At 43.5% G+C, this 27,173-nt stretch overlaps 1 protein-coding gene across 3 annotated transcripts in view; it reads left to right on the forward strand.

The window, feature by feature from the left end:
* Window positions 1-27,173, forward strand: part of SLC25A26 (solute carrier family 25 member 26) — a 124,871-nt gene that overhangs the window by 70,189 nt on the left and 27,509 nt on the right. For 2 of the 3 annotated variants that reach the window (XM_081184351.1, XM_081184353.1), the window contains 2 exons: window positions 10,560-10,604; window positions 24,181-24,250. In XM_081184351.1, coding sequence (XP_081040477.1) covers window positions 10,560-10,604; window positions 24,181-24,250 — 115 coding nt within the window. The remainder of the gene's footprint in view (window positions 1-10,559; window positions 10,605-24,180; window positions 24,251-27,173) is intronic. The other variant, XM_081184352.1, reaches the window with a different exon arrangement.

A 27,173-nucleotide genomic window follows, 5' to 3' on the forward strand; every position in this document is an offset into this window, starting at 1 on the left:
AATCTGGTTTAGTCCATATACCGGAAAGTGCAATATAGGTTCTGCCTGTGCCATGCTGCTTCTCTGTTGCTTTTTTGATGTGCAAAGCCTGTTTCCCATGCTCCAACCTTGGTGCAAGAAGCTGGAATGAGAATCCAGAGGGAAACCAGGTGTATCATGTTCATGCTCATTGTTATCCCCTGACATGGTGGAACCAGAGAGCTGTGGCAAAACTGAAGAGGCTACTGGCTGTGATTGAGCTTTGCAGGCCATCAGCTGGGGAAGAAGAGGACAGGCTATAAAAATACCTGACTCTTACACACTTTACTTAATTGCTGGCAAAAATGTCCTTGTGCAGCTCTCTTAGAAGAACTAATTTAAGAAATGGCTTAGTGCATTTTGTGATACTTTAAAAAAAATTCTCTGGGTCTTGGCAATCACCCTCTGTTCCTTTTTTCCCAATTCTTCCCTTTTATTTCTTCTTTTCTTGATGTCCTCTGGGCAAAGTGGGGAGGGGGAAACGCTTCTTGACCATATGGGGGCAGGCAGCCCCTCTGCCTGCCTCTCACCCATTGCTTTAATTGAGACCATTTGTTTGTTTTAATTTAACCATGTGTTAACTGCTAGGATGAGGTATTCAGGATCTCCACAGAAAAACAAAGCTACACCTGTTGGACTAAACAAAGGCCTTCAGTACTACGAGGTGAGCTAGTTCTCTCCTGAGGCTGTTTATACAGATCTCCTCTTCCAGTATTTATTTTAGAGTTTTGCAAAGGGAGATAATTTGGAGGGCAAAGCTGTCCTGCTTCAGAAACAGACAGAACCTGAATAAACAAATGCTTGCTGCAGATTAGTAGGAACATCTGTAGTTTTTAGATTGTTTTGAGAGCACATACCATTTCCCCCTCTCTTTTTTGTGCTCTTGTTTGTCCACCCCACCCCCCTTACTCAATTTTTTTATGAAGGGTAACAAAGGATGGGGGAAGAAGGTGCAGCTGCGCTGGGCATGACATGCCACTGTTTTAACTTTAAGTTTTAAAGCCTCAGCAGAAGAGTAGTTTGATTGTATCTTAGAAGAGAATAAAGCCACATGCAGATTCCAGCCATGGACATCTGTTTCCTCTTGATGTGGAAGAATTCTAGCATTTCGGAGGCTATTTTGGATCTCAATGAGTATGCCTTTCTCCTGCTTTTGCTACTCTTCGACATGCTTTGCCTGCTACCTTCCTTCCAAGCCCTGCTCTGCAGTCCATCAAGCCCGTTGTTAGGCCATGTTGTTTATCCACCCGTTTTGTAAGTTAGGTTTCCAAATTGTCTCCCAGCTTCTTTTCTCACTTGTGTAAACTGACTGCAGCGGCATCTTTTCATACTTGAGCGTCCCTGGAGCTTTTCTTCTGAGTTCGCAAACTTTACTGTCAAATGGTATAGACAGTTGAGGCTCCTTACAGTATTGTACTGTTAAGTCAACATGCCGTGTAAAGCACAGAAAACTCACATAGCTAGAATGAATAAATATTCAATTCCCATCTCCTAGGTGTTGATAAGAATGCATCAGAGAGTTTCTGCAGTTCCATTCCTTCCCATAAGTGCAATAAACTTTCCCATGCAAACATTGAGATCTGGATTAATTTGGGATTGAGGCAATATATAGGTCCTAGTTTGGGGACCATTGGTGTTTCTTTGACCTGGTAAGAAGTCAGTGAAAGGCACCTCTGAGGCTTGTGGGTTATAGTTCCGCTGAACTATAAATTGTTTGGCATAAATGATCACTCATAAGTAGATCAATAAATAGACTTTTCATAACCAATCTAGAGTCAGGGATGAGTAGTGAAGTAGCCAAGTTTGCTGACAATACTAAATAGTTCAGGGTTGTTTAAAAGAGAGAGATTGTGAGCAGGTCCAAAGGGTCATCTCCAAACTGAGTGAATTGATGGTAAACTGGCAAATGCAATTCAGTGTAAAGACGTGTAAAGTGATGCATATTGTTGGGGCATACTCATGTGGTCTGAACTAGGGGTGACTGGCCAGGAAGCAGACCTTGGGGTCATAGTTGATGGTTCGATAAAGATGCTGAACCAGTGTTGCGACTGGTGCAAAAAAGGCAAATTCCATGCTAGGGATCATTGGGAAAGAATCTGAAAATAAAACAGCTGATTTCATAACGCTCTTATACAAATCTGTGGCACAACTACATTTGGAATACTCTGTATATTTCTGGTTGCTCCACCTCAAAAAGGATATCGATCTTGATGAAATTCCCCCACCCCCTTTTCTGGTTATTTTAAAGTTGTGAAAATAAACATGACACTTGAACTGATTTGTTTAGCATCATGTCTGGTTTGGTTCTAAGTAGGTATATATTATATGTGTAGGAGGAGAAAACTTTTACAAAGTGAGAACAAAAGGACAAGCAGTGCAAGAGACTGTGTCACGTTCCTGTGCAAAGCATAAATGAGTACAAAATCCAACCAAAAGAATACAAGATCCGATCAGAATGAGTAGTGAGACCTGTTCCCATGTAGAAACTAGTGGAGATAAATTTTCATAGCAAGATGAGTAGCATAAACAAACATCTAAGGACCCATGTGGTTTTTCCTCTATTAAAATAATACAGCTACCTCTCTGGAATTTGTCACAAAGGGAAGACTGTTTGGTGTGTGTGTGTGTGTGTGTGTGTGTGTGTGTTCTTTTTCAGGACTGGAAATCATGAAACCCTACTATTAGGCTCAGAGAAAGGCAGATATTGTTGGCCCAGCCAAATTGCTGTAGCCGGAGAGCATGTTCAATAGTCAAGTGCTAATTTGGTGACACAAATTTGGTACGCTTCAGAAATAGATGCTGTTTCTCTTGAAGCAGGGACAGTTGGGGAGTATAGGAATATAATCTTAAACAACATATACCATGTGCTACCATATATAAAACAAGACTGAGTTAATTCTCAACAACAAAAGCAATAAAACTGGCAGCATTTGCTGCCACGAGTGGGATGAATCTATTTCTTATTATCAGTATTACAGAGTTAAAGTATATGTAGCTAAGAGAAAATTGACAATGTTAATCTGTAAAACATTCTAGGATAATTGATGTCCGTCTGGAAGTAATTCTAGTGTTAGTCAACTCTGCTGAATAATCAGTAAAGCTATATAACATCAAGCCAGACAGGCAGAGAGAGCTGGTATTCTGGTGTCTGTTTTCTGTGAACATTGTAGGAGAGTTGATGGAGCCAGCCAGCATTTTGCTGGCAGAAAGTTATCCACATGTGCGGAACACATTTTCACTGTTGTTTTAACATATTTCAGGTGTAAATATCAATGCTTGGCAGGGCGTGATGATCTTCTGTTTCGGTGATTTCTCTAGGAAAATAATCACAAAATGCAATCAGTTCACAAACCACCCCAAGACATTTTAATCACCCTAATTGTGGTGGAGCTGTAAAAGGCTTGCGGTGAATCCAATCAATTTTTGTCACTCTTCGAATGACCTCGTAAAGAAAGCGGTCTTTGTATCTGTGACTCCGTGTTTGGGCCTCCACTTTTTTCTCTTTCAAAGATGGTGTCAAAGTGTAGTTAAATAATAATGAAAAAAGATTTGGAAAATGCAACATTTTCTTAAAATGTTTGTGTGAGATTGCAGTTTGTGAAATGCATCTAGATTCTTATTTTAGTTTATTCTTCCTGCATGTGAAACTTTTCGAACACTTAGGGAAAGCACTGTATGCATATTAACAATTAATTTCTATATTAATGACCCAGATGTCTGTGAGCACACAAATGTGAGTGGGTCTACTTCTCCTCCCCTCCCCCCTCAATTGCACTTGGAATCACCAGGTGACGACCTATCAAAAGTCTGAGGTGGATGGGAAGGTCATGTTGGTGGGTAAAGAACCTGCTGCTTTTAGCTTGGGAAGACTGACCCTCTGCTCAGCACCACAGCTCTCAATCTGGATTTCTGGGTCATTGTGGCTTCAGAAGCCACTCCTCTCTGTTTTGCTTGTTGGAGAATTCCAAACTCACATGGTAAGCTAAGCCCATGGTACAGAATTCAATCAGTTCTAGATAGTCATTGTGAGAAGTGGATGCTGGACTAGATAGGCCTTTGGTCTGATCCGACAGGGTTAAGTTCTTAACATTCTCACTGTTGGATAGATAGCTTGCGAGCAGTGCTTTGTCTCTCTCTAGAAAAATAGATGTGGTTACAGTAAGTGCCACACTTTTTAACAACAACGAAAAGAGGTGCTGGTACTATGTACCCTTGAGTTTCCCATGAAAAAAAAAACCTGTTCAACTTCCATGGCAACAGACTTCATCTTCATCTTGAAACTAGCATTTCCCTGTTGTCTGGGAAGCTCAGTGTGAGATTCACGGTTTATTTAAGGAATTGTGGTTTATTGGGGTTAGTAGGGAATCCCTCCTGTCTTGTCCTCCATTTTGAACACTGATGAGCTTGCTATTTGGTGACGTTTATTGTCTGCATCAGGAAGCATTTACTTCAAGGGCCATGTTTTTGTGTGTGTGTTTGTTCTTTTGTTGCTGGGGAAAATGAAAGGGGAAAAGAGAGAATTACACAGTTGTGTGCTTTGGTGAGGCTAGGGTAGAGTGGCCAAAGACATGAGAGAGAGGGAGAGAGAGAGAGAGAGAGAGAGAGATTAAAAATGTTAATATTTGTGTCAAGTTAAGCCATAATTCACATCAAGAATAGTAGAATGGGTTACAATTCATTGGTAGAGCATCTATTCTGCATGCAAAAGGCCTCTGGTTCATTTATAAGCATCTTCAGACTGGGAATGTATCATCTGAAACCACAGAGAACTGTTGCCTACCATTGTAGACAATACTGAGCTAAATGGACCATTGACCTTGTTCTGTATGAATCAGCTTCCTTGTGTGAGTGTGTGATTTATATAAACATATTGTATCTTTTTGCTCTGGGGCTAGTTTAAGGATCTATCCTTGGCTTGGATGTCATTTGCCTTAGTCCTCTGAAATCCAGCCTGCATTCATTGCCCATACATTTTCAAGCCTGGGTTGTAAGCCCACATGGCTAGAATGTGAAATATTTAAAAATATTTGTAAGCCAAAAATCTCAGGATGTTGAATTTTTCATTTTGGATGGCGTAATGTTGGAATTGGGCTTGACCTCATTCTGGTTCCATGCAAGGGCAAAACTGCTTGTTCTTCTACCCTAGCCTGGGCACCCCCTATATATAAAATATAATATTGCATTTGCTTTTTCAGGCCCACTTAATTCTTGTTTAGGGGGAAGGCATCCTTTTGCAAGTCTCTATCTCCTCATAAATATATTACGCCTTTTGCTGTAAAGTGAACAGGGCTTTGGCACCTGAAATTGGGGGCAGGAAGAAAGTTAATCTCAGCGCTTGAGTTTCATGGCCCTGATAAATAAGAACCATGTTTGACCTTTACTGCGGGTCTTTGAGATGCCACAAGGGAAATTCTTCCTTGTTTGCGATGACAAACTTCCTATGAGATTTCAGTTTGTCAGCTCAATGTACAGCAGTGACATTGATTTCTTCTCACTGCCACTTCCTGCCTGACTAGATAACAAATTTCCCGTGGCAGGTGTCTGTCAGGCTAAGTTTTGCCTGGCAGAGGAGTGGTGTAGATTCATTTATTAATCATTAGCTGCAACATGATGAACCAGACAATAATCTTTAACTCTTGTGGTGTTGAAAAACATGGAGGGGGATGTAGAGTGATAGAGACCTTACCGCCTACATGGTAGGAATTTATTGAGGGAAATTATAAGTATAGACCAGGGGTCAGCAAGCTTTTTCAGCAGTGGGCCGGTCCACTGTCCCTCAGACCTTGTGGGGGGCTGGACTATATTTTGAAAAAAAATATGAACGAATTCGTATGCCCCAGAAATAACCCAGAGATGCATTTTAAATAAAAACACACATTCTACTCATGTAAAAACACCAGGCAGGCCCCACAAATAACCCAGAGATGCATTTTAAATAAAAGGGCACATTCTACTCATGTAAAAACATGCTGATTCCTGGAAAGTCCACGGGCCAGATTTAGAAGGCGATTGGGCCGAATCCGGCCCCCGGGCCTTAGTTTGCCTACCCATGGTATAGACGAAATACAAGTTGCTAGTGCTTTTTCAGAACTGGCTTGCATCTCCGTATACCGTATTTTTCGCCCTATAGGACGCACTTTTCCTCTCCAAAAATGAAGGGGAAATGTGTGTGCGTCCTATGAGGCGGATGCAGGCTTTCGCTGAAGCCTGGAGAGCGAGAGGGGTCGGTGCGCACCGACCCCTCTCGCTCTCCAGGCTTCAGGAAGCTATCCCCCCAGCCCGGCAAGCTCCCAGAGCGATGCCAAAGCTGCGCACAGCTTCGCCATCGCTCTGGGACCCGTTCTGGGGGCTGGGATTGGGGGAAGCTCCGGCTTTCCCCGCCCGCAGCCTCGCAAGCTCCGAGAGCGATGGCGAAGGTGCGCTCACCTTCGCCAGCGCTCTCCGACCTGCTCTGGGGGCGGGGGGCGGGGGAAGCTCAGGCTTCCCCCGCCCCAGCCCCGCGCCTGGGGGGAAAAATAAATTTTTCCCCTTTATTTCCCCCCCCCAAATCTAGGTGCGTCCTATGGGCCGGTGCATCCTATCGGGCGAAAAATACGGTACTCTATAAAAGTGTGCTTTCTCCTATTTTAGTGGGCAGGTTTCTCTAGAGAACTGCAGATTATGAAAATCAGAGAAAGGCAAATTACCCCTTCCAACTTCATCTCTGTGATCCAGAAAAGGGTTATAGTCCAGACCTTCATAAGATGGTGTGATGGTTCAAACATGGGAGTGTTGAAATATGCAGTCTGGGAAAGCTTCATGGCTGACTCAGTTCTTAACAAGAAGCATAGGGAGGTTAAATCTGCACTCTGTAAGCTTGTACCCAGCAGGAGATATTCCCTCAGGCTGCTGCAGATGAGAAGATGGGAAGCCACTTAACTCCTCCTCTCCCTCTATTGCTCCTATTCCAGGTGGATATTTTTGAACCACCATGCAGCTTGCAGAATTGGTGCCCGAGTCTGCTTCTTTTCATCCTCCCTCCTCATCCCACTTTCCTTGGCCTTTTAGATTATAATAGGTCTGCTGGCCGGAGGAGCTGCCATGTTTTGTTTACTGATGTCATGGCAGCTCCAACAACCTTTTCAGCTTGAAAAATGGGGTGAAAAATAAGTAACTGCAAAATCCCACTGCAATTGCTCTCTTATAGTTTCTAAAGTAGCTCCAGAAGAAGGGGCAGCTAACACAGTTGGGTAGCTACAGGGACTGGAGTAGTTTTCTGAGGTGAACTGGTGTGAAGTGTGCTGCAGCACAAATTGCAAGATCAAGGACGGATCCCCTGAGGTGCTACTGTGGAGAAGACAGGGATGTGTACAAGGGGAAAGGCGTGAAGGCTACCGTCTTACCTCAAAGACTGAGGACAAGTTATTGAGTGTTGAGCCCAACTTTGCCTGGGAACTGGCATTTGTATGGGAGGGAAAGGAATCAAAGCAGTGTTGCCTCACCAGTAGGCATGGAGTGCATCTCTCTGGCCACTAAGTGAGTGCCTGGAGGCGGTTAGAGGTTGGATGGCGGCTAACAGATTGGGGTTGAATCCTGACAAGACAGAAGTACTGTTTTTGGGGGACAGGAGGCGGGCAGGTGTGGAGGATTCCCTGGTCCTGAATGGGGTAACTGTGCCCCTGAAGGACCAGGTGCGCAGCCTGGGAGTCATTTTGGACTCACAGCTGTCCATGGAGGCACAGGTCAAATCTGTATCCAGGGCAGCTGTTTACCAGCTCCATCTGGTACGCAGGCTGAGACCCTATCTGCCTGCGGACTGCCTCGCCAGAGTGGTGCATGCTCTGGTTATCTTCCCGCTTGGATTACTGCAATGCGCTCTACGTGGGGCTACCTTTGAAGGTGACCCGGAAACTACAACTAATCCAGAACGCGGCGGCTAGACTGGTGACTGGGAGCGGCCGCAGAGACCACATAACACCGGTCTTGAAAGACCTACATTGGCTCCCAGTACGTTTCCGAGCACAATTCAAAGTGTTGGTGCTGACCTTTAAAGCTCTAAACGGCCTTGGTCCAGTATATCTGAAGGAGAGTCTCCACCCCCATCGTTCTACCCGGACATTGAGGTCCAGCACCGAGGGCCTTCTGGCAGTTCCCTCACTGCGAGAAGCCAAGTTACAGGGAACCAGGTGGAGGGCCTTCTCGGTAGTGGCGCCTTCCCTGTGGAACACCCTCCCACCAGATGTCAAAGAGAACAACAACTACCAGGCTTTTAGAAGACATCTGAAGGCAGCCCTGTTTCGGGAAGCTTTTAATGTTTGATGTATTATAGTATTTTAATATTCTTTTGGAAGCCGCCCAGAGTGGCTGGGGAAGCCCAGCCAGATGGGCGGGGTATAAATAATAAATTATTATTATTATTATTATTATTATTATTATTATTATTATTATTATTACTAAAGGGTGTTCTTACTCTGGTAGCTGGATCAATCACTACACCCCTTTCTCCCAAGAATTTCACTGAGTGACCTTACTCAGGACACTGCCTGGCTATATTGCAAAGGTTTTGGTAGGAAACAACAAGCTTTCAGAACTAGAAATGTTATGTTCATTCTCTGAACTGCAGTTGAGAAACCTCAATACCACATGTACCACAATGTCACTAGAGGCATGAGATTCATTTGTTGCAGAAAGGCCTGTTTCCTCACCTACGGTAGTTAAGACAGAGAGTCATAGCCATGAAAAATAAGAGCTAGTATCACAACAAACTCCCATTTTATTATGCTGGCTTACCATTTTTGGAAGTTGAAATTGAGACACATGCAGATGGTGATGTGGACAGATAGCCAGATGCAAGTGGGTTTTTTGAGTGAATATATTAGATTAATGTTAAGCGGTTACATCTGTTTCTTTGCTGTTTTGTTAAAAATGTATGTATTGGGTTAGTCATCTTCATAAAAAAAAGAAAGAAAGCGTAAACAATGCATGCCAGGCCTCTTGAGTGCATTTTAGAATAACGCTAAATTAAATGTCACAATGAATGGCTGGCTCTCAGCTTCACTCTTCCTTGTTGTAAGTCTGTATAGATTTAATAGGACAGCTACAATCTATGATGTAAACTTGTATGAGCTGAAGCCTGTCATGTTGACAGTCATAGTATAATAATGTTTTACATTTAAAGTTTCTAGCGCCTTTGTAGAAACCAGTTTTTGGAAAAACACATTATGGACATGATAAAATAACGCACATGATAAAATAACAATGGCTGCAGTCCAGCGCACAGTTAGGCAATGCTTAAACCTTGTTGAATTCAGAGGGACAGAGACAAAAGTACCTTTATGTTGATGGTGTCCCATAGAAGCAGCAAACAAGGATATGCCTGTAAGGATTAATAATAAGATAGGACAGAGAAAGTTTCACTAAAGTTTGTGGGATTATTTCATACTGTTTTGTGAAGGGACAATTTAATGGCAAGAAGCTAATATCTTTATCCGTAGCTTCTTAATCTTCCAGCAGAAAATAAAGGTTTACTAAATGTGCAGTAAACCAGATATCTCATCACAGCCTCACTGGCCCAGAGTGATTTCACGCAATCTCTGTTCCACACCACAAAGTGGTGGTCTTGGATTTTATGAATGGATTTCATGCGCATTTAGCTGCCCTTTGCTCATGCACAGAGGGAATTCTTTTTGGAGACTGGCTGTTGGGCCATGGGTTGCGGAGCTGCAAGGAGTGATGAGCAACCAAGCATTTGTTGTGTCTGCTCGCAGAACTGAGTGTCTATCTAAAAGAGGCTATAGAAAGTCATCATGTGGTGGTAGTCATTGGAACCTTCCCAAGGCTTCTACCACTGTCAGTCAAGCCCTTTAATATTTGGACGAGGAATGGAAAATTTTCACCTCAACCATTTATATTTTTGAAACCAGAGGTTGAAAAGAGGGGCAGACAAGTATTTGGGTGCCTAGCCATGGCTGAGTGATGGAAACGTTAGATGGCTAACCTCCAGAGTTGCATTTTCAAGTGCTGACAACTTTGGTTCCCAAGTTATTAATAACTTTCGGGACTGACTCTATTTCCAGTGGTCAGTATTGAGGTGAGCCAGATATCATAAATATAGTTTCCCTTATAGAGTGTCTTTAAGTCTTCGGTTTAACCTAAGCCTTTGTGACTGCGGAGCTCTAAAGCTGAGCTGGCAGTTCTTTGGCTAGCTAGATTTCTGTGCATAGCTTCTAAACCATCCTCTGTATGGCTTTGCCAGATGTTGAGTCAAACTTTCAAACTCACCATACTAAGATGGTGCCAGTTATTACTCTTAGAGCCCACCCTCATTACAATACGTTAACCTCTCGGCAGGGAATGTGCTAAACAGAGTCAAAGGTTCTGTAGCAAAACCAGCCATCTAACAAGGCGTGTGCATAATTTAATCCTCCAGGATTTATAAATTTAATAAGCTACAGTTCAACAAGTGAACAGTAACTTCCCAATTTAGAAAGCCGACTAACATGCCAGCATAATTTTTGCTTATATGACAGGTGTTTTTTCCCCCCTTTTCTCTCCATTTCCAGATTCCTTTCTCCCTTGTACAATTTCCTCTGTGGGAGTCCTTAAAGGTAAGTCTCTCATACAAAGGTTTTGAAAGTGAAAAATATAAATGTGAATGTTGCCATTTTTAAAAATAGGTAAAATAAATGCAATGCAAAATTCAGTTGGGGACAAATCAATGGCCGAATGGTGATTAAGACCAAGAAAGACTAACCCTGAAAAACGAGTACAGGAACAAGGGGAGGTGGTGAATGTGAGATCAATGTAACCTATGAGTATGCTGCACGTAAATTTTGGCTAGATATCTCAGGGGAAAACTAAAACCTGCTTGTGAGGTTTGGTGGATGGACACAGTCTCATCATACGCCACTTTATTTTCTTTCCAAGTGTCACTGTTCTAACACACTGGGCTGTACCCATGACAGAATTGCATTGCTGACACCATACTGCACTACTGTTTCTCATAGTTTCTTGTGAAGTTTGGGTGAAATAAAAGAAACTAGCGCCACCATCCTGTGCTGCCTACTCAGAGGTTCAGTTCTCATTGAGTTCAGTGGGACATACTCCCAGTCAAGGCTGTGTAGTGGGGTGGCTAACCTTTGGCCTTCCCGATGAGATGTTGCTGGACAGAAAAGATAATGGCAGTGGCAGCTCTGAGAGAAAACTTCCATTATCTCTGATCATTGAGGGAATCTGACTAGCACTGATGGAACTTGGAGTTCATCAACACCAGGAAGGTGGCAGGTTAGCTGCAGGCTGTATAGGATTGGAGCCAAATTCTTTGTGGCAGCTTCAGAATGCGCACCCTGTAAGTGCTTGAAACAACCTAGAATGTTTGAAGCTAAATTAAATTGCCAATATTTCTCTACTCGTACTCCTTCAGCCCTTATTCCTCCCCTCCTTCCTGGATGTAACTCCTGCCCACGGTCTTAAGTGTAAGCTAAATGATCAGTGCTGTATATTCTGGGCTTAATGTGTTATATCATTTGGGTTTTAACCAAAGGGAAAGGAATTGGTTGCAAATCCTGCCCGCCTAGCCTGTAGTAATACACGTCATCAATTATTATCTGTGGTCCCGGAGAGATTTTTTTTGTTTAGGGTGGTTTTATAAGCCAGTTCCTCTTTTAAATGAGGCATTGCGCTATCTTCTGAGGCATAGTTAACTTAAATTGTACTGGTGGTTTTGGAGTTGAAGCCACTGGCCCACTTGGAACTTGACGGAGACCACAAAATAATTTTACATAAACCACCAAACTGCTGTCAGATGCTAGTAAATTTCATCCACTACCAGGCTTTTGCTCAAGGGACATGAAAAGAAACGTGAAATATATTTTCTGTTCGAAGTTACCCTGCTGGAAGAAGCCCAAAACTGTAGCTTCACATAACTCAAAAAGAATAGTGTTTCTAATCATGCTTGCTTTATTCTTGATTGAATATTCAGTATGGATGGATTATAAAAAAATTCTCACAGTAATCTAGTGCAGGAGTCCCAGTCCAGTGCCCACACATGCCATGCCATGGTGCCCATTAAGGCCTTCATTATTGCCCCAGGGCAAGGGCCCCAGCTTTATTTTTTATTTTTTAAAAAAGAAGCCTATAGTCCTTCTAGAAATAAAGTTATGAGGCATAATATGCATGAACTCCTTTAAGCCATTTCTGTGAAATGAGCCAGCCTGGCTGCTTTTGCCTGTCAGTGTTTTAGCTTATGAGTGAAGCTACAGATGCGATTGATAAGTGAATTGTTTGCACACCAGAGTTCTAAACTGCTGCTGTTTTCTTTTGCTCTTTAATACACTTTTCCTGCTATGGCCTTATTTCCAAGGCAGAAATTCAACATGTTAAGCCTTTTCTTGTATGGAAAAACAGTTATGGGAAAAGTTTCACCATGACTGTACCCTCCTTATTGTGTTATGCCACCCCCCATGGCAGCCATTTTGTGACTGGCACCCTGAAAATTCAAAATGAATCCCCCCCGATCCAAAAAGGTTTGCAATCCCTGATCTAATGGGACATGGTGGCAGAAACTTTAGGAAATACAGCATTATTCTAAGCTCTAATATTATTTGATAAAGAATGCCTTTGTAAGTGAAAGAGTAAATTTGAGATGTTTTGAAAAATAAAGAGAATGTCTCTTTTTGACATTTGATAACTGGAATTTTCATTCAAAAACACCTTTGCGAATTTTGTTTTGGCTTAAAAGGGATTGTAACTTCCTGAATTATGAATGCTTTGGGTATAATATTGACAGAAAGCCATAAAGAAACTCAAAACATTTAAATAATTTTATTTATTTTAAATATTAATATGTCAAACAATAGCCATGTTCTCACTGCTTACAATACAGATTGATTAAAAATACATCAATCCACAATGCATGTAACAACAACAACAACAACAACAACAACAACAACAACAACAACAACAACACCAGTCAGAATTAATGGATTTTAAAGTCCTGAGAAAATAAAAAAGGTATTTGCCTTGAGCTGAAATTATATCAAGGGTAGTTTCCAGGCATGCTTCTCTGGAGAGGACATTCAGTAGCCCCATTGAAAAGGTCCTTTCCCCCAGCAACCATCCACCACACCTCATCTGGGTGCATGTGGAGGCAAGCAATCATTCAAGAATCCTAGCTCCAAACACGAATAGCTTTGAGCAGGCTTCCTCAACCTCGGCCCTCCATATGTTTTCGGGCTACAACTCCCATGATCCCTAGCTAGCAGGACCAGTGGGCAGGGATGATGGTAACTGCAGTCTCAAAACATCTGGAGGGCCAAGGTTGAGGAAGCCTGGCTTTGAGTGTCACAATCAGCACTTTGAATTGGACCAGGAAACAGAATGGGAGCCAGTGAAACTGGCAAAGCACTGTTAAAGGATAAAAGAGCTCCTGAAACTGTGGACTTCTGAAGGACTGCAACTCATCCTCCTGGCTGAACTCACCTGGACAGATGAATCATAACAGTACTTCTGTCTTCTCTATATTGAGTTTCAGTTTATCCACCCTCATTCAGTCCACTACCATGCCCAAGCATTGCTTCAGCATCCCAGCTACCTCATCTGTGTTCAGTAAAAAAATAAGAAATAAGCACCATTCAGGAATTCTGCATTAAGTTTGAGTGTAAATGTACAGGAGAGTGTGTGGACAAGCTCAGTAGCTTCATCTCAGTTGCTCTTCCAGTTACCCTCCAGTCTGAAGCGGGAGTTATTCATGGAGGCTCCCCACACATTTTGAAATACCACTGAAGATGCTTTGGTAAATAGGGTGTAGAGGAAAGTTGTCTCAGAGCAGGAGTTTGCACTGCCAGGCATGTGGGACCCTTTTCACATGTTTTGTCCCTGCATTCTTCTAACTTGTGAATAGTCAGGCCTACAAATTATGCAGCCCACACAAAAGCTGATGGATTGATGGTTTTCTATTTATGTTTTGCAAAGAGGTGCATCTTCGACCTGTTTCCCTCCTCACATCATGAAAAACATAGAAGTTTAAAAGGCTAGGCCAGGCATCCCCGTACCCAGCCCTCCAGATGTTTTGGGACTACAATTCCCATCATCCCTGACCACTGGTCTTGTAAGCTAGGGATGTTGGGAGTTGTAGTTCCAAAACATCTGGAAGGCCGAGATTGGGGGTGCCTGGGCTAGGCCAATGCCTTGAGTGGCAGTATCCCAATCTCATCTTTGGAGGTCCTTCTCTTTTGGCTAGGCAAAGAAAGGAGACCAGGCCCCTAGTATTTATCTCAGAAATCCAGGGATTTTGTACTTGCAATACGGTCGTACCTTGGATCCCAAATGCCTTGGTACTTGGATGTTTTGGCTCCCTAACACTGCAAACCCGGAAGTGAGTGTTCTGGTTTGCAAACGTTCTTTGGAACCTGAACGTCCAATGGGGCTTCTGCGGCTTCCGATTGGCTGCAGTAGGAAGCCAATCAGAAGCCGCGCTTTGGTTTCTGAATGTTTTGGAAGTCGAATGGACTTCCGGAACAGATTCTGTTCGACTTCCAAGGTATGACTGTAACAGTGTGGTTGATTTTTCACATCCTCAATTCCTTGTGGGCTTCACAAGGCCTACAGTGGCTTAAGCACCCACAGTCTGTGGTAGCTCACCAGACCAGGCCTTAGCTTCAAAACCCCGAGATTTCCAGTTTAGAGTGATGTGCACCTACTTGGGAACTGCTGAATCTATTACTAAGAAACATATCAGGTCTTATGAAACCAATTGGCTTGTTTATGAGGTGCTTTTTGGCAAAGGTGTCTGTCATCCGGGCATCTGGGAATCGTCTCAACCTTTAGGATAACTTCACTTGCCTTATTTGGAGTCTGCCGTGATACCATAGTGTTGTGGCAGCTTTCCCTTAAGTTGTGTACTGTAGAACTAGCCCAACACAGTAATTGCTAAACAGGGTATAATTTTGTTCTGGACAATGGAGATGACAGCATTAAGGGGAGGAGGGAAAGAGCTACCGTGTGCTTTCCAAGAAAAACCCCAACCACATTTAAAAACAGGAGTGTGATGTAGTGATTCTCAGAATACAAGGCTGCTTTAGGATACATTCAAGATGCTCTGGAGGTGAAATGTATTGTAAACATAGGGCATGAAGTACACTGGTGGAATTCAGCTCACAAAGTAAATAGGCAATTGGGGTTTCGGAGAGAGTGTAATCTAAACAGTTTATTGCCAGTAAAATTCAGATAACTTGAGTAATAATTCCTGAGCCGGTGTCTGGAGGCAGTTTTGGGGTGGAGGAGGACAAACAAGCTGAAGCTTCATTCAAATGAGACAGAGGTGCTATGTGTCAATTGCTCCAGTATTTAGCTGGATCTGGATGGGGTTGCTCTCCCTCCGGAAGACCAAATTCATAGAAATTCAAGAGATTACAGTAGCTAGGTGTGCATTTTATCACCGTAAGCTGATATACTTGGTGCAGCCCTCTCTGGATATATTAGTTCATGCCTCCATTACTCATATTCTGGTTACATCCAGGCTAGGCTACTGCAATGTATTCTGTGTGGGGCAGCCTTTCTTTCATGAAACACCTTTTCCTTTTCTTGCAAAACCAGCACTTCCCATTATTATTCCCCACCCCATCATTTTGCTTATCCATGGAGACCAATGCCACTGTAACTTCATTTTAGTACAGGTTTCTCTGTCGTTCTTAGCAACTTTCAAATCCAAGCTGAAGCCAAGTAAGAAACTCCATATTTCTGGGCACCCCCTTTGTAAAACCCTTTCCCATTTAACCATATACCTATGTTGTAATTCATTAAATTTATGGGTCAAGCAATTGGTCCGATTTAGAGAAAACATTTCTACTTCATTTCTATGCTTTTAATTTAGAGTAAATGTTGGGTTTTTACTATATTGTTCTCTGTCCTCTGTTTAGATCTTATGCTTAAATTGTGTGCTAAATTGAAATGATTCTATTGTGCTTTTACTGCTTTTTTATTGTACTTTATTGTCTATTTTTCAATGCTGATAAATGTCTTAACTGATGTTTATTATCATCTCTGAAAGGATGGCTTGGGATAACCTTTTTATTTTGCAAGACAGTTTATAAATCTGTAAAATGAATAATAAAATAATCTTTTGCGAGATGTTGATCTAATGGCTGCATGGACCTATGAAGAGGCTTAATATTTCACAAATTATTTTAGCTTGCAGGTGTTAACACTGAAGCCCTGGCTGTTACTATAGTCCATTTGGGCAAGAAGATCTGTAGAGTGGGCTTCTGAGCTGCAAAATTACTGCTGCCAGGGAAGATGAATTTTCAAGTGTTTCAGACACTTGACTTAAAAAAAAAAGAAGATATTTCTAGATATCATGGTCAATAATTGGGCAAGGACTAGATTTTAATATGGACCATTTATATGAACCATTTTAGATATAGGACGGATAGGTGCTGTAACTTAACAGAATGTAAAAGTGGGCCACAAACATTTTCAGGTAGGCAGTTCCATCTCTACACCATTACAGTCATATCTTGGATCCTGAATGCCTTGATACGCAGACATTTTGGCTCCCAAATGCCGCCAACTTGGCTTCCTGCAGCCAATCAGAAGCCGCCCTTTGGTTTCCGAATGTTTTGGAAGTTGAACGGACTTCTGGAATGGATTCCATTCGACTTGCAGCGTTGAATTCAGTGGCATGTACTTTGGAATAAACATGCATTTGATTAGGATGTACAGCAGTTCTTGATATGCAGCCCAAATAGGTTCAGCTGCAGCTTGGAGCCTCTTTTTTGCTTTCTTCTTCCCCCTCAGTGGTTTGAGCATATTCAGTCTGGTGCTTAGAAATGGATTCGGCGTGTTTTGCTGTCCTAACCTAATTAGGTATTCTAAAGTTTAGAGGAGAGTGAAATGTTGAGAGTCTAAGCAAAACCATTCTCAGATGCTCCTGTGTCACAAGCAAATTCCTCTAAAACGGTATTGCACCCATTAGTATTTTTATTCTGTTGTTAGTTTTAATTTATTAATTGTTTTTTCAAATCTTAGCATATCCAATACACACACACACCGTTTTTAAATACGTTATTGGCTGTATATGTAGCTATCCGTTTTAAAAAGCCTTAAAATAGTTTTTACTGGGTGGGCAAGCGAAGTTTGTCCCACATTCCTTCCTTCTCTCCCCCCCCCCTCCATTTCCCTTTTCACAGCTCCCCCTCCCCCCAAGGTAGCTTTTCATTTCTCTTCTTACTGTTCCTAGTGGCATTTAAGCCCAGGGTAGATGAAACCCAGACAGGGCCTTAAACCCATTTCCTTGCAAGCTGTGCAGTAAGCGTTCTACCATTCCCTTCTCCTTCTTGGTGTAACGACTCTGCTTCTTTGGGGGATTAAGCACTAATCGTTCGGTTACACTAACGTGTCTGCCATTTGCTGAGGTGCCCCTTCACGGAAACCAGATTTCTAGTGCAGCCTTTCGAGGCAGGTGACGTCACTTCCAGCCAATGGGGAGTGTGCATTCCATTTGCCGAATGGTTGCCCCACCCCCACCCCAGGAAAAAAAGAACAATATAGCCACAGCTGCTCAGCAAACAAACCTTACTTCATCAGTGTCACAATAACTGTTATTCACAGTGGCTTTAGAATACTGTCAAAGACATTCTTGCGCACCATCTGTAAGCTGATGTGCACTTGGAACAGTGAAAGGAAAGGAATTGCTTTGCTGGCTGAGTTAAAACACCCTTTGAAAATGCTCAAGAGTTTGGAAACAGGCTCCCAGAGGCTGGATGCACATGAAGTTTATTCGCTGGTTTGAGCCCTGTTTTCAGAATGGGAAGTGATCCGGTTTCTAGAAAGTTTGTGCATGCCTCGTTCCAAATATGTCCTGAATTCATTCTAGGCTCCAAAGCCTGTTGCTCTCCCTAGAGTGCTTCTTTCCTTAGAACACTAGTTTGGACAGGACTGCAAGGCAGGCAGATTAGTTCTTTCCTCCTCCTGAGCAGGAATTCTCCATGAAGAGTATTGTTTTTCTCTTTGCAAAAGTATCCAAAAGAAAACAGTTTCCACACTGCGAAAGGGGGCAGGGAGGTGAATGCAATAGCTTCTCAGTATCCAGGATGGTAGGCAGACGCTTGGAGGAGATCTCGTGGGGGAATCCAGCCCAGCCCTTTGCATTCGCAGGGCTAACCTACTTCAACAATCCCTGGTAGATCACCCAGTGCTAGCTGAAATTGAAAGCCCGGCGCAACCCTTTGATATGTTCATAAATAGGGAAGAGAGGGCCTCTGAGCATGTGCAGAATTTGAGATTGGGGAGGGGCTACTCACTGCCAGTGCTCACTGGAAGGACAGATCGTGAAGCTGAGGCTCCAATACTTTGGCCACCTCATGAGAAGAGAAGACTCCCTGGAAAAGACCCTGATGTTGGGAAAGATGGAGGGCACAAGGAGAAGGGGACGACAGAGGACGAGATAGTTGGATAGTGTTCTCGAAGCTACCAACATGAGTTTGACCAAACTGCGGGAGGCAATGGAAGACAGGAGTGCCTGGTGTGCTCTGGTCCATGGGGTTACGAAGAGTCGGACACGACTAAACGACTAAACAACAACAACTCAGTGCCAGTAGACACAGCTCACTGCCAACTCTCTATTGGGAATTCTGCCGTCGAGCATGTGGGTGGCAAAGTGTATGTAAACAAGGCTATGGTGAGAGAAGAGTTAGTATTTGGAGGGCAGGTCACCCAAAAGAACCTAGGTTGCTGTAGTTGCTATCTAAGATAGCTAACATAGTGATCTAGGCCTCCATTGTGTTCAAGTAAACTCATTTCATTTGTTGTTGGCATCCATCTGTCTTGATAGACAATGGAGGAGTTCCCCTTGGGGTGAAGTCAAACTCCCTCCCACCCCCAGATGTTTCAGATGTTTTCTAAAAGTTGTGTAGTTCTTTATCTCCCTGACGCATTGCACAGGGAGGGTGCCACTGCTGAGAAGGCCCTCTGCCTGGTTCCCTGTAACTTCATTTCTCACAGTGAGGGAATTGCCAGAAGACCCTTGGAAGTGTCCGGGCTGAATGATGAAGATGAACTTATATGAAGGTCTCACTTTGGTATTTCTTTAAAAAAATAACAACAAGCAAACACAACTTAGCATACAAGTGACCTAGGAAGCTAAGGAGGGCCTGGGTTGTATGAGTTTCCATGTGTTTCAGCCAGAAGATTTATTTCCAATTTGTTATTCATAAGGGAAGAGCGCAAGATTGGGATGGGTCCTTTGAAGTGGAAAACAAAGTCTTCTATTCAGTCTTGGGTCTAATAGAATGCACATGACACAGGCTTGGCATCACAGCCTGTTTTAAAAGTGCAGCGCTTGTCATCTTTGCTTTCCAGTACTGGGAATGCTGGTGGGAATGGGTATTGCCCTGAAAGAAAAACACGGCTAATTATTTCCTGCTGTCTTTAATAGCGCATGCCTGGAGCAATCAGACAGGGAATCATTAGAGAGAAACAAGATGACCAAAGGCTTGTGTACTCACACTGATACCTTGTCAGTGCAGTTACAGTTTCAGAGTTAATTGGACCCAAAGAAAGGAAACTTCCGTAATGAGATGCACTGCCAATTCCCTTATCCTCTAAATGCTTTTGTGTTCCCTGGGTTTATTCAGGATGCCAAAGTAATAGTACTGTTGCACAACTGTGTAGGTCCTCATATAGAAGGTCATTATTGCTCTACAGTTGATCAGATTATACATTTTACTTGCATGTGCATCTTGTTGGACTCCGCATCTTTCCTATTATTGATGTGTTGCTGAGGCTGAGAGATTGGAACCGCCCAAGAATGGCACCCGCTAACTGATTGGGGTCTTGAACCCAAATCTCTCAATGCCATGACACATATTTTTATATCACCAGTTCAATATAGTAGACATTAGCTGTTTTCACTCTTCGCATTCTGCTAGTTATATTAACCTTTGTCAGGAATGTATTTAAGACAAAGCAACATCTCTTATTAGAAGGGGTGTGCTTGTCCTATTGTTTGGTAGAGTGAAGCAGCCACAGAGTTTGGGATACAGTGGTGCCTCGCAAGACGAAATTAATTCGTTCCGCAAGCTTTTTCTTCTTGCGAGTTTTTCGTCTTGCGATGCACGGTTTCCCATAGGAATGCATTGAAAATCAATTAATGCGTTCCTATGGAAACCGCCTTCAGACCAGGTCCGGGGACTGTCTGTCCCCCGACCTCTTCTGAAGGCTGGGGGGGGGACAAGGGCTTTTCTTCCCACCCCCAGCATTTTAAAAAACCCCGGGACAGCGGAGGACTTCTCCGCTGTCCGGGGCGATCTTAAAATGCTGGCGGGCGGCATTTTAAAATCGCCCGGGACAGCGGAGGACTTCTCCGCTGTCCGGGGCGATGTAAAAGCCCCTGGGAAAGCAGGCAGGGGGGACAAGGACTTTTTCCCCCCGCCCGCCTTCAGAAGAGGTCCTGGACCTCTTCTGAAGGCGGGCGGGGGGCGAAAGTCTTTGCTCCCCCCCCCCGCCTGCCTTCAAAAGCCGTCCGCGATAGCGGGAAGCTCTTCCCTGCTATCCCGGACTGCTTTTAAAATGCTGGCGGTGGGGAGCAAAGCCTTTCGACCCCCGCCGGCCTTCCTGGACCTCTTCTGAAGGCCGGAGGGGGGGAAAGGCTTTGCTCCCCACCACCAGCATTTAAAAGAGGTCCCCGGAGATTTCCCTATGGGCTTTTGTCTTGCGAAGCAAGCCCATAGGGAAATTCGTCTTGCGAAGCGCCTCCGAAACAGAAAACCCTTTCGTCTTGCGGGTTTTCCGTCTTGCGAGGCATTCGTCTTGCGGGGTACCACTGTACTATGAATTGGCATCTGGTTGACCTCTGTATGAAATAAGGATGCTGAGCTAGACAAATCTGGCCTGGTCTGATCCAACAGACTCTTACTGTGTCCTAATTGTTTTTTATTATATAGTTTTTTATTATATTTTAATCATCAGGAAGGGTGCTGCCTGGATTTTCAATCACCGAAATGTCTTGGGCAGGCATCCCCAAACTCGGCCCTCCAGATGCTTTGGGACTACAACTCCCATCATCCCTAGCTAACAGGGATGATGGGAATTGTAGTCCCAAAACATCTGGAGGGCCGAGTTTGGGGATGCCTGGTCTTGGGCCACATTTGGGCCAAGATACGTATGTGGCCAGAGCTTCTTAGGAATGCCATCCTATCACAAACCACTAGCAGTAAGAAGGGGAGAATTGCAGTAGCTGAGAGTTCTCTTATCCGGCAGGAATTACTTCATTAATGGCTTTAGTTTTCAGAACTGCAGCATGCTTATTCCCACCAGCAGAGTTAGAAAATGAGACTTCCATATATTATCATGTTATTGTCGTGATAAAGATGGGAGAACATCTCACGGGGACCTCCGCTTTCTACTTGCAGAATAGGATTATATGTGAAAGCAGTGCTTTAACGTGCAATTTTTTTTGTAACTTTCAGAAGCCGAAAATAGTGCAAACTGGGAAAAAATAGATATTTTTCTCCTGCATTTCTCCCCAAGCAAAGCATCTAAGCATCTGTGTTCTACCTCCACTATTGGAGACAGTGCAGTGGTACCTTGATTCTTGAACGCTTTGGTACTCAAACAACTTGGAACCCAAACACTGCAAACCCGGAAGTAAGTGTTCCGGTTTGCGAACTTTTTTTGGAAGCTAAGCATGCTCCGTTTTGAGTGTTATGCTTCTAATTTGACTGCCACACTTCCATTTTGAGTGTTACGCTGAGGTCTGTCTGTTTTTGCTATTCATTTTCCAATTTTGTTTTTGCAGCTCTTTTTGTTTTGTTTTTGTGACTGTGTGGAACCCAATTCAGCTACTGATTGATTGATTGATTGTGTGACCGCAGTACATGGTTTGTTGCTTTCATTTTATGGATCAGTAGTCTCATTTTATAGTAAAATTCATGTTAAATTGCTGTTTTCGGGGTTGTTTTTAAAAGTCTGGAACGGATTAATCTGTTTTGCATTATTTTCTATGGAAAAGCGTGCCTTGGTTTTGGAACGCTTTGGTTTTGGAACCGACTTCCGGAATGGATTAAGTCTGAGAACCAAGGTACCACTGTATGCCTCTGAATGCCAGTTAGTGGGAGGCGCAAGTGGGGGAAATGCTGTTGTACTCAGGTCCTACTTGTGGCTTACCCTTGAGTGTTGGAATAGTTGGGTGAATGACTTGATCCAGCAGGCTGTGCTTATATCCTCATCTTACGGGAAAACACAGCAACATGGTAAAAACAAGCAAAATAATAATATGCACCGTATTGAAAAAATCATCCAGATCTAACCAATAAATAAAATATGGAGCATTGAACATAAGCAGGAACCTTTTCTTTTTTTAGAGAGAGAGATAATCTCAAAAATGGTTGGCAATTGAAATATTTTACTTTGGGTTTTCGTAGACTTAGCCGGATGGGATGCAGCTATTATTCTATAATCTTCTCCTTCCTGTTACTCGATGCATTCATTTCCTCTCTTTCGCACATTTCACTTTGGGCCTCCCTATGAAAAGGAGGGATAGGATGGAACTTATTAGGTCATCCACGTCCAGTCTTCCAGTGTAGGATTATTCCCTGTGGTATGTTCCCAAGTGCTGTCTGCTATGGTCTATTTTTAAATGATCCAGAAAACAGGGTTTTCCCTGCTTCCCTGGGGAAGACCACACCACAATTAAGTTGGCCTTGCTGCGAGTGGATTTTATTATTTCCTCTTGGCCAACTTGAATTCTCCTTTGGCCTTCATCCCCTGGACTGCTCCGAGTTTGGCTGTAGGGTAGAGTAGTCCATTATTAATGGCTCTTGTTTTTCTCCATTTAGACTTGTTGCAAGTAGTTGCCATACACCTTAGTCATGGGTAGCCTAGTGCTTGCAGTTTAGCACAGGGAACTTGGAGCCCAACTCCAGACAGAGGCATGCTTCCATCCATGAGTGTTTGTGCTTTTTTCTCTAGCTATGGAGCAAGCTCTACTTCAGCAAGCCTTTGCTTTTCCAACTAACACATTACAGTGGTACCTCGGGTTAAGTACTTAATTCGTTCCGGAGGTCCGTACTTAACCTGAAACTGTTCTTAACCTGAAGCACCACTTTAGCTAATAGGGCCTCCTGCTGCTGCTGCTGCGCAGCAGGAGCACAATTTCTGTTCTCATCCTGAAGCAAAGTTCTTAACCTTAAGCACTATTTCTGGGTTAGCGGAGTCTGTAACCTGAAGCGTCTGTAACCTGAAGCGTATGTAACCCGAGGTACCACTGTACTTGATTAAAGATTTTGCACCCTTTCCCTTTAAAACAATTTAAAAATTAACCATTGTTCTTCATGATTGCCACAAGGGCCAGACAATCATTTCTATGCGGAGCCGTCCGGGGGCGTGGGGAGCAGGGGGAAGTTGTTTCACAGTTGTTACAAGGGGCAGCCCATTGATACTCTGCACAGCCGGCAATCAGATTAGAAGTTTCTGTCTAAAATGGGGTGGGGGTGGGGTAGGGGTAGAGTATAGATCCACTTCTCAAAGAAATGTACATCTCTGGGTTCAAAACGTAGCTGCAAGCTCAAAGGGTTGCCTCGGTCATACTTCCACATCTGTAAAATGGGAGTTTTATGACCTACATCATAGTCAATAAGGCCACTCTTGTTAGTGGTACCTGTGTTGTTCACCTTGGTTTCAAGACTGGGCAATTTAGCAGTGGGTGACAAAATGCTGTTGCTGCTGCCCCTCTCAGCAGCTTGAGGAGACTGTGTCTGGGTATGAAGTAACACAACGGGAAGCCATTTGGAAATGTTTTTTGTTTTTGGCAAGTACATATGGATTGGAACTCACTCCTGATATTTTTCCAGGGTTCTTTTTGCATTGCTTTATCTTCCCAAGAGGAAGAAAGATTCAGGCTGTATCTGTAAAATTGCATTGCTCCAGGCTGAAATGAATATGTACTTAACTCTCTGCAAACATGCCTTCGCTCTTGCTGTTCCATTTATCTTTCCCAGACCATCTACTTTTTTTGAGCACATAAGGTCCTTCAGTTTGTGTATGTGTATGTGACTTATCACATAATTGAAAATGCCACAAACAGCTCTTTAAAACTCCTGTTTCCACCCCCCCCCCCAAGGAAGAGGAAGACCCGGCAGATATACTAATTTTTAATAACTTTCTCCTCTCCTATCTCTTTAAACACAGGATCTCTGGTCATGGAAGCAAGGACACGTGGTCGATTCTTGGCAGTCTGCAGTCTGTGGAGCTTTTGCAGGTGCAAAGGATTATATGTTATCCTGGGAAATGCTAAAGAAGAAAGGAAGGGAGGAGGGAAAATGTGCAAATCTATTAAGGCGAGCAGCACAGCAGCATTCTTTTATAATTCCAGTTTGTTTAGAGCAAAGAAAATGGATCTTGCTGTGCGTGGAAGAGGGGGAAAGAAAGGGAAGCACAAAAAAGGTGAGGTTAGGGAACCCAGGAAAGGGTGTCTGTTTGAAAGACAGCCAATTTGTTTTTAACAAATTTCTGTTATTGAACAAACAGTCCCTGTCAGTCAAGCTCTGGGATTATCCAGAGGTTGAGTTGTAAAACCCTCGGCGCGAAGAGACTGCGTTTGGGTGCGGGTTTGTGCAGCTGTCTGCCCTGAGCTCCTCTTGAGGGTTTTCAATAAGGGCCCATGATTCACTGTTCATGTGACAGCTCTGACAGCACTCTAGATTAAGTAGAGTCAGGAGAACAGAATGTCTAAATGCAGCAGCCTGCAGGCGGAAACTTTCCACGGAGGAGAACCGGAGGCTGAAACATCTGGGCAGTCTCCGGACACTATCCCTGGAATGAAGAGTGGCAGGACGTGCTCTTGGACGATTTATTGCAAAACAAGCTGGAAGTTAATTGAATTCTTAAAGAGCCACCTTGCCTTATTCTAACAGCCTGCTTTAAAATAACTTCCTTTAAGATGTCACAAGTGGCTCATCCCACACATCTGACAAGGAGCAGGGAGGGGGAACTTAATGGTCTGATAGAAATCTCAGGTTAGTGGCTGCTAAGGGTGGAGTGGCAAAAATCTTCTTTCCAGAGTGTGTACAGTGCGAGGGTCCAAAGTGGTCATGGTGAATGGCAAATTGTGAATAGGCACTTTTGGATTGACCCAAAGTAAAGTAGACACCATTAAATACATATACATATATAAAGATTGGCCCATTTATGATAAATTAAAAAATAAAAGGTTGTCTTTTTCCAAGGTATGCAGTGGAACCATGGAAATAGCCATTTAAATGAGTTGGTAACCTACTCATACAGTTTAGGACAACATGTGGCAGCCTATTTTAGAAAATCCCTCGTCTGTCTATCCGTTCCCCATGATATTACAGTAAAAGGTAAAGGTACGCTTGACTGTTAGGTCCAGTCGCAGACGACTCTGGAGTTGCGTGCTCGTCTGCGTTTGTCCGCAGACAGTTTCCGGGTCATGTGGCCATGTGGCCAGCATGACTAAGCCGCTTCTGGCGAACCAGAGCAGCGCATGGAAACGCCATTTACCCTCCCGCCGCAGTGGTACCTATTTATCTACTTGCACTTTTGGTGTGCTTTTGAACTGCTAGGTGGGCAGGAGCAGGGACCGAGCAACGGGAGCTCACCCCATCGCGGGGATTCGAACCGCCGACCTTCCGATCGGCAAGTCCTAGGATCTGTGGTTTAGACCACAGCGCCACTTGCGTCCCCTTGGTATTACAGTATTTCATTCCAAATCCTTATTGTTGCTGCTTCTGTATACTCAGACCGCATTCCTGTGGTGCTCTCCTTTAATGTGGATATAAGTTTTATTGAAATTAGAAGGCCTTCTTTCCTTATTAACATGTTTAGAATACAGTGTCTGTCCTTTGTTTCCTGCAGTCAAGTCGTCCCTTTATTCCACTTCTTGAACCCTGCTGCTTATCTAGCATGCCTGCTGCTTATCTAGCATGCCTGCTGCTTATCTAGCATGTCATGTCATGTACTGGGAGCCGCCCAGAGTGGCTGGGGAAACTCAGCCAGATGGGCGGGGTATAAATAAATTATTATTATTATTATTATTATTATTATTATTATTATTATTATTATTATTATTATTTTATTATTATCATCATCATCATCATCATCATCATCATCATCATCATGGTGTCTTGCATCCAGGAATGCTAGGCCCCACTTTCTGCTTCGAACCATTGCCACCATCATCTGCTTCATTTCCAATTTCTTCAGTGCGTTCAGGTTACCTACTACGTGTGACACATCTATTTGGGCAGTTCTACTTGTTGTTGGTAGCTACATGCCCTTTGTAGCTATTGCCACTTCGATTCCCTTCTTCCCACTTTATAATTATTGGGACTGCCCCTGAAAACAGCCACCTTTGTACTTGTAATGGTAAAGGACCCCTGACAGTTAAGTCCAGTCGTGAACGCCTTTGGGGTTGTGGCGCTCATCTTGCTTTACTGGCCGAGGGAGCCAACGTTTGTCCGCAGTTTTTCTGGGTCATGTGGCCAGCATGACTAAGCTGCTTTTGGTGAAACCAGAGCAGAGCATGGAAACGCTGTTTACCTTCCCGTCGGAACGCTACCTATTTATCTATTTGCACTGCATGCTTTCGAACTGCTAGGTTGGCAGGAGCAGGGACCGAGCAATGGGAGCTCATCCTGTCACGGGGATTTGAATCGCCGACCTTCCGGTCGGCAAGCCCTAGGCTCAGTGGTTTAGACCATAGCACCACCCGCGCCCCTTTGTACTTGTTTATAGTCATATTAATATCAGTTCACTTGGTTCGGCTGGTGTGTTTTTTTTTGGGGGGGGGTGTCTTTGTATTGTGTTGTTTCCACTGGAGCAACTCCACTAGTGTTTGGAGGCATTTGAAAGTAGCTGATCTGAGAAACAGTTCTCAACATTTGTGTGTGTTTGTGTGGATGACATTTTTTGAGATTTCCTCCACAACCTCAAAAACTAGAGTAAATATGTCTTGGGTCTGAGTTGCTTGGATGACCAGATGATATATTCAGACACTATATACTGAATTGCGCTTGGAATCATTAGCAGTAGTATTCATGTGCTTTCTTGTGTGGCATATAATTGCCTTGAAAGAACCATCTTCTGTAAATAGACACTGGTGTAGGGTCATAGCTCAGCATGATATGAGGAGTGATGGCCTAGGGGTATTCTGGGCCCCTTCT

The sequence above is a fragment of the Podarcis bocagei genome (assembly GCF_964188305.1).
Source record: "Podarcis bocagei genome assembly, chromosome: 2".
NCBI lineage: Eukaryota > Metazoa > Chordata > Lepidosauria > Squamata > Lacertidae > Podarcis > Podarcis bocagei.